This window comes from Hevea brasiliensis, chromosome 1 (genome assembly GCF_030052815.1).
Source record: "Hevea brasiliensis isolate MT/VB/25A 57/8 chromosome 1, ASM3005281v1, whole genome shotgun sequence".
NCBI classification, from domain to species: Eukaryota; Viridiplantae; Streptophyta; class Magnoliopsida; order Malpighiales; family Euphorbiaceae; genus Hevea; species Hevea brasiliensis.
The window spans coordinates 27,634,500-27,646,324 of NC_079493.1; the positions used below are offsets into that span (position 1 = coordinate 27,634,500).

The 11,825-nt window shown below is 33.0% G+C and overlaps 1 protein-coding gene across 1 annotated transcript; it reads right to left on the reverse strand.

The window, feature by feature from the left end:
• Positions 1-338: 338 nt before the first annotated feature.
• On the reverse strand, positions 339-2,912 carry LOC131179165 (rust resistance kinase Lr10-like). The gene is made up of 2 exons (XM_058145225.1): positions 1,904-2,912; positions 339-1,597 (listed from the first exon to the last, which is right to left on the reverse strand). The coding sequence occupies exons 1-2, from the start codon at positions 1,992-1,994 to the stop codon at positions 450-452; spliced, it is 1,239 nt and encodes a 412-aa protein (XP_058001208.1). The 5' UTR covers positions 1,995-2,912; the 3' UTR covers positions 339-449.
• Positions 2,913-11,825: the final 8,913 nt, after the last annotated feature.

Sequence of the window (11,825 nt, forward strand, 5' to 3'; positions counted from 1 at the left end):
GAAACACTTGTTCCAAAGTGAAGAAGAATAAGAAAAAGAAGAAGAACATAGCATAATTGGATAATTTGAGAGAGGAATATTGTTTTTAGGTTAAAAATGCATGCCAAATTTATGAGCCATGTAATAAAGAAAGCCTGACTAAATTAAAATAAAAGCTAAATGAATTAATTGCATCAGAGGCTTAAAAATAAATAAGGATTAGCCTATAACATTTTGGATGTGATTAAAAGTAGATAGTATTATTTAATCCATGAATTAAAATCATTGTGATTGATCCACAACAAATACTTACAAATTATAGATAAGTTAATTTGTTTTATCAATAACATTACATAATATGCTTTATCAATAAGGAAATCAATAATATATAACACTAACATCTATAATAAACAAACAAGTTAATTTGTTTTATCAATAACATTACATGGTTGGATAATAACAAACATAGTTTAATATGCATTTGCAACCAAACTAACTGAATCCATACAATCACCTGCTGGGGTTCTTGTTGGCCCTATAACATTTACGTTGATTTCAATATCCTCTTTTTTCTTGTCTTGTAGTGAAAGTAAAGGCTTTGGAGGCATTTCTAGGGTTTCAAACTCTGCTTCAAACATCTTTATAACTGCATGCATTGAAGGACGAGGAATGGGTTCCAATTGAATACACCAAAGTGCTATTAGAACCATCTTATTTGCTATTTTCTTTTCCTCATCTGAAACATCTCCCAATTCTACATCCTTTCCTTCACTGAGTTTGTCATAAGCCCATGTAGGAAAGTAAATTTGGCTTAGATGCTCAGCAGATGCATTCAAGGTTTTTCTTCTTCCAACCATTTCCATCAATAAGATCCCAAAACTATATACATCAGCTTTATGAGATGCACCTCCAAGATTTTTGTTGATCAACTCTGGAGCCATATAACCCCAAGTTCCTCTTGCTGCTGTGAGAGAAACAACATCGTTATTTGGTGGATATAACTTGGCAAGTCCAAAACCTGAAATTTTTGGAATAAAACTTTCATCAAGAAGAATATTATGTGGCTTGATATCAAAATGCAAAATCTGCATGTTGCAACCTCGATGAAGATATTCAATTCCTTGAGCGACTCCAAGGGAAATTTCATACATTTTTTTAATGCTTATTGGGGAACTGCCTCCTCGTAAAAATATATGTTTATCAAGAGATCCATTAGCCATGAATTCATATACAAGAGCACGTTTCGATCTCTCAGCACAAAAACCAATAAGGCGAACCACATTAAAATGGTAAATTCTTCCAATAGTAGCTACTTCATTGATAAACTCTTGTCCATTAGCTTTAGACTTACCCAATATCTTTATTGCCACCAATTGACCACTACGAAGCTTTCCTTTATATACAAGGCCATAACCTCCTTCACCCAATTTGTCTTTAAAACCTCTTGTAATCCTTTTGATATCAAAGTAAGAATATCTAATTGGTAAGAAATTATTGTGACCTTGAAGAAATTCTTCAATGTTATCATACATTGATAATTGCCTTCTTTTCCATTTGTAGATCAAAAAAGAGATAACACATAGTGTCCCACAAAGGCATAATGCCACACGATATAACACTGTAAAAAAATAAATGGATAATAGTTAGAGAAAATATTGGGGTTTATAAATGTCTATAAACTTTCTCTAGTGCAAAAATTCATTTTTATTGCAATTACTTCTAATTGAGCTAGAAATTATGCACGCTTATTATTTCATTAAGGAATCATTTTCTTCATTTCTTGGCCATTTTCTTCTTCCTTGATTAGCATAATTTAAGTAATATAAGTTTTATTTTTCCATTTTGAGGATAAGACAATATCATTTTGTGTTACATAATATTAAACTATGTTTCATGATTTGCATTCAAGTAGAGATGACCTTACCAAGGAAAGCGAGTAAATAAGGGAGCAACCCTACAAGAAAGACAAAGAAAGTTACTTGATGACAAGTAGCATTGCAAAAATATAAATCCATAAAAAGCTTTACCTTTTCGATAACTAATTGTTATTCTTAATTATTGCATTCTAAAATTAAAACTTTACCTTTCGCCCCAAATTGTTGACATAAACCTATTACTTCAATTATAAAATAAAATAAAATAAAACAATAACACAAAAGATTAAAGATTCAACCAAGGCATGTCTAGTTCTAGTTCAAAACCTAACGCACCCTTTACTCAAGAACAAATTCATCAATTCCTAGCTTCAGCACAACCACATTCTTTAAATTCCTCTAATCATCATTTCAATTTCATAGGTATAATTACTTGTTTTTCCTCTCATTCTAGTAACCATTGAATTATTGATTCAAATTGCACCAAGCACATCACTAATTGTTAGATTTCTTAACCAATGCTCATGATTACCAAATGGAGATCAAGTTCTTATGACTCACCTTGGTTCTTGTAAATTTAGTTTTTAAATTCATTTAGACAATGTTCTTTAAGTTCCTTCCTTTAAATTTAATCTCTTATTTCTTCGCAAAATCATTAAGGCACTTAATTATTTAGTTGAGTTCTTTCCTCATTTTTTTATGTTCATGACTTTGTGGTGATGAAGAAAGTGATAGGTTTGGCTATGGATCATGAAGCATGACTTGTTTCTCTTCAGGATGGAGGAAGGAACAATCCTTGGTGAGCACTTAGCCCAATTCAATGAAAAGGTTTGTGACTTGTTACATGTGGATGTTAAGTTGAGTGATGAAGAAAAACACTTAATCCTTTTTTGCTCTCTACCACCACCATTTGGGCACTCAACAACTATATTGATATTTAGTAGGAGGATCTAAAGTATGAAAAGGTCACGAAAACATTCAAATGCTATCATATAATGCAAAAGTTAGATTTAGATAATTCCAAGAGGGATTTATGAGCTATGAACGTGTAAGTGGTAAAGAAAGGGACCAAAATCAGTCCAGGGGAAACTCTAAGTTAAAGTCCAAGTCAAATGCTAATAAATGGATTGTTTTAAGTGTTACTAGAAGGGCCACTTCAAGAAAGATTGCCCAATGCTGAAGCACCAAGGGGAAAAAGACCAGAGAGGAAGTTCTTCAAGTTTAGTAAGTGTGGTGTTGGAAGCTTCGAATGAAAAAGGCTTGATGGTGGTATCTACAGTAAGAAAAGGTTCATACACTTCCACCTATACCTTGATTCAACTTGTTCTTGTCATTATACTACACATAGAGGCTAGTTTTATAGATATGAAAATTATAAGGTTGAGCAAGTATAGTGTTAGAAACTTTAAATGAAGAAGACTTGATGGTGGTATCTGCAGTAAGAAAAGGTACATACAATTCCACCTAGACCTTAGATTTAGCTTATTCTTCTCATTATATTACACATAGATACTAGTTTCATAGATATGAAAATTATGAGGTTGCAAGTGTTAAGTTGAGTGATGGGCATTTTTGTAAGGTTGTGGGGATGGGGATAATGGTGGTTAAGATGCTTGGTGGTGTTGATAGAAATTTGGAAAATGTTTAACATATTCCAAAATTATGATAGAACTTGATCTCACTAGGATAGTTAGAAAAGACCTTGCATAGATTTTCTACCGCTACAAGCAATGAAATTCTCAAGATTTCCAAATGTGCTATCATAGTGATGAAATGGAAACAGATTGAGAACAACTTATACGGGCTAATGAGTAGTATAGCTATGGATCTATAGTCTCTTTAAAGTCAAGCATAGTTATATCTATTCTTTGGCACATACAACTAAAGCATATGGATGAACCATGCATGAAAGAACATCCATAAAAGGAAGCTATTGGAAGGTGTTAAACAGTGTAAGATTGACTTTTGTGAATTTTGTGCCTTTGGGATACACAATCAAGTCTAGTTTAAAATATCCTCACATAAGAGCAAAAAGATGCTAAAACATGTACATACAGAAGTATGGGGTCTAGCACAAGTACCAACAAAAGGTAAAGCTAGATACTTTGTGAGTTTTATCAATGAACTCTAGGAAAGTTTGGGTGTATTTCATGAATAAAAGTTAGAGGTATTCTCTATTGTCAAGGAGTGGAAAGCCAAGGTGGACAGGCAGACAGAGAAGCAAATCAAATGCCTCAAGTTTGACAATGGTGGCAAGTACACATCACAAGTGTTCATCAATTTTTACATATTAGAGGGAATTAAGAGAAATTTCTTAGTCTTAGGCTCCACAATAGAATAGGTTTGCAAAAAGGATGAACAAGACTCTTTTGGACAGCACTAAATTGATGAGGATATAAGCTAACTTATCTAAATAGTTCTAGGTAAAATTAGTTAGCACATCTTGTTTCATTATTAATAGGTTACCATCTTGGAGGTTGGAAATAAAATGTGCAAAGGAAGTTTGGACAGTAAAGATGCAGATTACTCTCTATTTCAAATTTTTTGTAGTCCAACTATACACATATTCCTAATGTGAAAGGTTCAAGTTGGATCCCAAGTCTAGAATATGCATTTTTGTTGGTTATGAAAGAGAAGTAAAAAGGTATAGACTATGGGATTCAAAAGTACAGAAGGAGACAATTAGCAAGGATGCCATTTTTTATTAACAGGCTATGTTAAGGAATAAGGAACCTCATAAGGGTGAATCATTTAATAGCTCCTCAAAGGTTGAAAATGAACTTCTTAGTTCCTTCAAGACAGTTCAATCTTCAATAAAATTAGAAGATGATGATGTTCTACATAAGCAATAACAATAGGAGTGCAGCATTGCCATAGATAAACCTAGCCACACAATAAACCTCCTATAAGGTATGAATACTAACTAGTTGTAGAGAACCTTCTTTATTCCAGGAGGTAGTTTCCAATCCAAAAAAAGAAAAGTGGATAGAGGCCATGGTGGAAAAGATGGTGTCTTTACACAAAAACTAAACTTTAGAATTAATTAAACATCTAAATGGAAAGAAGCTAATTAGGTTTAAGTGGGTATATAAAAAGGAGGAAGGAGTAACAAAAAAGAAAGGTATACAATTCAAAGTAAGGTTAATTGCTAAAAGGTACTCACAAAAAGGAGGAGTTGACTACAATGAGGTTTTCTCTCTAGTGATAAGACATACTTCCATAAGGATGTTGTTAAGTATAATAGCTCAATTAGATCTAGAGGTGGAGCAGTTAGATGTTAAAATTGCTTTCCTACATAGTGACCTGGAAGAGCATATTTACATGAAGCAATCAAAAGGATTTAAGGAGCTTGGGAAAGAGTACCTAGTGTGCAAGGTAAAAAAGTCCCTTTATGGATTGAAGTAATAGTTTAGGCAATGGTACAAGAGCTTCAACTTTACATGATGAGTATTGGTTTCACCTACTATTGTGTATACTTTATGAAATTGGCTCCTATATCTTTCTATTAATATATGTTGATTACTACAAACGATATGAGTGACATATGCCACCGTAAGTCTCTATTAGAAAAAAGAATTTAACATGGAGGATCTTAGTGCTGCAAAAAAGATCCTTAACATGGAAATTAAAAGAGACAAGAAAAAAAGAAAGCTATGCCTCTCATAGAAGAATACATCGAGAAGATTTTAAAAAGGTTTGTGATGGACAAAGCTTAAATTAAACTATTTCTACCTCATTGGCAAGTGACTTTAAGCTGTCATGTTTGCAATGCCTCGAAACAAAAAATGAGGTAGAAGTTATGTCAAAGGTTCTTTATGCATGTGCATTACTGAGTTTAATGTACACCACGGTGTACACTAGGCCTGATCTGGCTCATGATGTCAATGAGTTTAGGAGGTTCATGGCTAATCTAATTAAGGAACATTATTAAGCTATAAAATGGGTTATCTAATACTTAAGTGGTGCAAGCAATTATGGTATTTGTTTTGGTACTAGTGATGATTCTATTTCTATTATTGGATATGTAGATGTAGACTATATAGGGAACTTAGATGATAGAAAGTCCATTGATTTATCCAAGAATCAAGTGTACCACACTTAGATCAAGCACATTATAGTGAACTATCATAAAATAAGAGAATGGATTTCTTTAAGTGATATATTGTTGAAGAAGGTGGATACAACTAAAAATGAGTGGATATGTTGACAAAAGTGCTGCCTATATGGAAGTTCAAACATTGTTTAAACTTACTTTTTGTCACTGGGTGTTCATCATGAGGATGGTATGGCTTGAGAGTTTCTCCAAGGTTGACTTCGAAGGGTGCGAATATTCACCAAGATGGAGATTGTTGAGTAAAAGTGACTCATATTCCAAGATTTGCTACACACCTAAAGCCCCTAAAAAAGGGGGATGTTGTACAACAAGATGGATGCATCAAAGCATGTGGAGGCAGTGTGTCAAGACACACAGCCTGACTGTGTAAGGATTCTTCGGGTCTAGATGGTCACATGGTCTAGGTGTGTGAAATCCCACGGCAGTGTTGATGACGTATGCTTCAAGTGATTTTGTCTAAAATGTCACACAGTCTTGCTATGTAAAATGCCACGACCGTGTTGATGTCGTATTATAAGAAGGTTGATATCCAAAAGATTGCATGGCTTGGCTCTATAATTCTACATGGCGCGTTGACATTGAGACTCTATTTTCCCAATGATTTATTACTTTCTATTTAAGATAGAAATCCTAATTATATTTGGTCAAGACAGTCTTTTACTGTTTGAGAAGGGGACTTTATTGTATTTTAGGAACCCTAAAATGCTAGCTACATAAAAGGGTTGCCTAGATACAAATTTAAAGAGACTTGAAAAGCTAAAGCTTTTGGCAGAATTTCTTAAAGTTATGAGGTAGCTTTGTGGACACAGGAAAATTGTAGAACCACATAAAAATCTGTCTCTCTTATGATTGTTTCTTTTCTCTTACTCTTGTACATGTGTGTGTGTGCATAATTTAGCGTGTTACTTATCCTTTATAAAAAAAAAACTCATTTACTATTTTCTAGTAGGGGTGTAAACGAACCAAGTCGAGCTGAGCTTTGAATAGTTCAAGCTCGGCTCGTTATATTTTTTTTTTCAGGCTGGAGCTCGGCTCGAGCTCGATTCGAGTTTTAATATTCAAACTCAAGCTCAAGTCGTTAGATATATATTAAACTCGAGCTCGATTCGAGTTCGGCTCGTATCAAAAACTCATTATAATATAAACGAACCAAGCTCGAGCTCAGCTCGTTTATAAATTAAGCTGAAGCTCGAATTCAAGCTCGACTCAAGCTCGTTAATATTTATTATATTAAAATAAAATTTAATTTAAATAAAAGCAAATTAAAAATTAAATTAATTATAATTAAAATATATTTAATCTTAATTAAAATAAATTTAAAATTAAAAAAAATACTAAAGAGCCCATTTGGGCCCCACATGTTGGCTTGCTATCCATAAGAAAAAAACATTTAAGTTAGGGTAAAGGGAAGCCACTCACCCCCTGATCCTTTTCTATCCGATATGGGACAAGTCCCACATCAGATTTTTGTTTTGTTTTTTAATTTATTAACTTTTATTTTAAATAAATAATTTACTACAATAAAAGCCTAATAGTACAATATAATGTATAATTAAAATTTTATCATATTTATTATTACATTTATAAATTTTTAAGATTTAAATTTAATCAAAAATCATATTTATATTATACACATGCTTAATCTAATTTCATGGCTCTTAACTAAAATCAATAGTATTATGATTTAATTAAAAAGATTACCATACGATACAAATTCAAGATATTATATGATATCAATATATTAATTATAATTATATTCAACTCAATTACTTGTGTATGTATATACACGCATAATCTGCTCTCATGACACCTAACTAAATTCAATAGTATTATGATTTAATTGAAAAGATTCCTATGTAATACAAATACAATATTGTTAGTAGTATGCCCAAGAGCATATCATTTAGTATGTATCTTGTGCATGTTTTATTAATAAAAGATATTTTCACTTTTTCGTTTACATAATATATTTATATGTAATAGAAAAGGTCCATTGATATTTTGTTAGAAATTCTATTCTTAAGTTGTTAAGAATATGAGTGGCAGTATTTCTAGTACAAAGTATCATAAATTGATTCACAATCGAGGATACTTCACACAGGACATGACTTATCCAGAAAGATTGTATTCATGTTTGTTCCCAATGTATTTATATGAGATATAAATAAGATGGAATGGTGAGTCCCATGCCATATAACAAACATGATAGGCACTTATACATGATAAGTAGGTCGAACCAGTGACATTTATGACAAGCATATGGAGTTTACTCTTGTCAATGCATTGTCATAAATCATATCAGTGCATATAAATTTTAGACCTGAGATAGCACAGTTATCTTGTATATAGGTGGTTTGAGTTTGATACTGCTTTCATACTTGTACTGTGTACAGGTATGTGGGCATATGTTGGCTCCTACTAGTTATATATGGAGGTAGGTGTTGATCAAGATGGAATCTGTTACCCTAAGTAAATAGGGATAAAATCCTATGTTCATTTAATTATTCTTGATGTTTCAAGTTCCTGGCCAGGATAGACAGATTTAATCAGAAAAGAGTTTCTGATGAGAAAATCCTTTTAATCAAGAACTGAAATTAAGAAAAGGATCGATTTGTTGGATAACCAAAAGAGAGTTTTGGATATTATTTTTATTTGCGTACATCACAAAAGGTTGTGGTAAGTAGAGATGTTACATTTCTTAAACAATAGTTTGTTAAGAAGGAGGCAAAGGAAGGCAAATAGAGTTAGAATTGGAGAATTCTGACCAACCAACAGATCAGAAGGATATGGATCCATCTAGTCAACCTACACCTATTGATGAAACATCTACAGTTATTCCTCACAGATCAACCAGGATATCTCACCCACTAGTGAGATATGGTTTTCTTCATGAAGAAGAACAAGAGTTGTCTACTCATGAAGAAGTAGATCATGGAGATGATCCACTTACCTATGAAGAAGCTATGGCAGATATAGACTCTTCAAAATGGATTGATGCTATGAAATCTGAGATTGATTCCATCTATAAGAATCAAGTTTGGGATTTTATTGACCCACCTGAAGGTTTTGTACCTATAGGGAACAAATGGGTTTTCAAGAAGAAAATTGATTCTGATGGAAAGGTAGAGACTTACAAAGCAAGACTAGTAGCGAAAGGATTTCGCCAAAGGCAAAGAATCGACTATGAGGAGATTTTCTCGCCTGTTACCATGCTTAAATCAATTAGGATTCTATTAGCAATAGCTGCATACTATGATTATGAGATTTGATAGATGGATGTCAATATAGCTTTTCTCAATGGATACATAAAAGAAAACATTTTCATGGAATAACCTACGGGTTTTGAATCCCAAGATGGTTCCAAAGTGCGCAAGCTAAAGCGATCCATTTATGGGTTGAAACAAGCATCGAGGAGTTGAAACATCCATTTTGATGAAGCCATTAAGTCATTTGGTTTTATAAAAAATGAGGATAAGCCATGTGTATATAAGAAGGTTAGTGATAGTGCTGTCACTTTCCTTGTCTTATATGTGGATGACATTTTATTGATGGGTAATGACACAGGTATGTTGACAACTATAAAGATATGGTTGTCAAATACATTGTCCATGAAAGACTTAGGAGAGGCAACCTATATTCTTGGGATTCACATCTATAGAGATAGAGGGAAAAGAATAATTGGTTTATCCCACAGTCTATACTTGGAAAAGGTATTAAAGAGGTTTAACATGCTTGATTCCAAGAGAGGATTGTTACCAGTGAGACATGGTATCCACCTTTCTAAAGAGATGTCTCCAAAGACACCTGAAAAAAGAGATAAAATGGCCAGGATTACATATGCTTCGGCTATTGGAAGTTTGATGTATGCAATATTGTGTACTAGGTCGAATATCTCATATGTTGTTAGTTTGACTAGCAGGTATCAATCCAATCCAGGTTTGGAACACTGGATAGCTGTCAAGAATATCCTTAAGTACTTGAGAAGAACTAAGGATTTATTCTTGATATATGGAGGTGGTGACTTGCAATTGGATGGTTATACTGATTCTGATTTCTAATTAGATATCGATGATAGAAGCCTACCTCTGGATATGTGTTCCATTGTAAAAGAGGTGTAGTCAGTTGGAAGAGTTCTAAATAGAGTACGACTGCAGATTCCACTACTGAGGCTGAGTATATTGCTGCATCAGATGCTACAATGGAAGCTGTTTGGATAAAGAAGTTCGTGACAGAACTTGCAGTAGTTCCTTCCATTGAGTCAGTAGTTCCACTCTACTGTGACAACAATGGAGCAGTCATACAGGCTGAGGAACTCCGGTCTCACCAAAAATCTAATCACATAGAAAAGCGCTACCACATTATTAGAGAGATAGTTGGGCGAGGCGATGTAGCCATGCAGAAAATAGCATCAGCTGAAAATCCAGCTGATCCATTCACTAAGCCTATGTCACAAACTCAGCTAGACTGACATCTTGAGAAGATGGGTCTAAGATATTGTAATGAATGGCTCTAGTGCTAGTGGGAGATTATTAGTAGTATGCCCTAGAGCATATCATTTAGTATGTATCTTGTACATGTTTTATTAATAAAAGGCATTTTCACTTTTCCGTTTACATAATATATTTATGTGTAATAGAAAAGGTCCATTGATATTTTGTTAGAAATTCTATTATTAAGTTGTTAAGAATATGAGTGACAGTATTTCTAGTACAATATATCATAAACTGGTTCACAATCGAGGATACTTCACACAGGACATGACTTATCCAGAAAGATTGTATTCATGTTTGTTCCCAATGTATTTATATGAGATATAAATAAGATGGAATGGTGAGTCTCATGCCATATAACAAACATGATAGGCACTTATACATGATAAGTAGGTCAAACCAGTGACATTTGTGACAAGCACATGGAGTTTACTCTTGTCAATGCATTGTCATAAATCATATCAATGCATATAATCTTTAGAACTGAGATAGCACAGTTATCTTGTATATAGGTGGTTTGAGTTTGATACTGCTTTCATACTTGTACTGTGTATGGGTATATGGGCATGTGTTGGCTCTTATTAGTTATATATGGAGGTAGGTATTGATCAAGATGGAATCTATTACCCTAAGTAAATAGGGATAAAATCCTATATTCATTTAATTGTTCTTGATGTTTCAAGTTCCTGGCCAGGACAGATACATTTAATCAGAAAAGAGTTTCTGATGAGAAAATCTTTTTAATCAAGAACTGAAATTAAAAGAGAACATAATATTCATAGCAAATGGGGTTTGACATAAACCATGACTCCATCTCGAATTGGGATTTTGTAACAGAGAGATTCTAGTGTATGGTAACATATGATTATAGGTTCATTTAAGGTAAACCTTATTACTGATTAAGTGGCTATGGCATACTATGCTAGGTGTTAACCATAGTCTATGAGCTGCCTAAAATGATTTAGAGAAATCATTTATGGTAGGAAAGAGTTCTGGTGATATTAAGAGTTAATATTATATCTCATTGCCAATTAGTGATGAGCCTAGTAAATCACACACATACACAAGTAATCACCAAGTTAAATGTGATTTAATTAATTAGTTAAAGAGTTTAATTGATTAATTAAATAAGTTTGGTTTGCAATCAGATTGCAAAGTCCCTAGCAAGGCTTGGAACCAAATCTAGGTTATTGGATGTATAGTGTAAGTTAAATTTATATTTAAAGTGTTTAAATATGAATTTAATTATGAGAAATTAATTAATAGAGATTAATTAATTAATTTACATTTGATATAAATTGATTAGAAGAAGAGAAATAATTATTTTGGATTGAGAACTCAAAATTGAGACACAAGGGTATTTTGGTC

Coding starts and splice junctions, on each gene's coding strand:
- LOC131179165 (XM_058145225.1), bottom strand. CDS start 1,994: ATGGATTTATATTTTTGCAATGCTACTTGTCATCAAGTAACTTTCTTT. Junction 1,598..1,903: donor TTATTTACTCGCTTTCCTTG/GTAAGGTCATCT, acceptor ATTTTTTTACAG/TGTTATATCGTGTGGCATTA.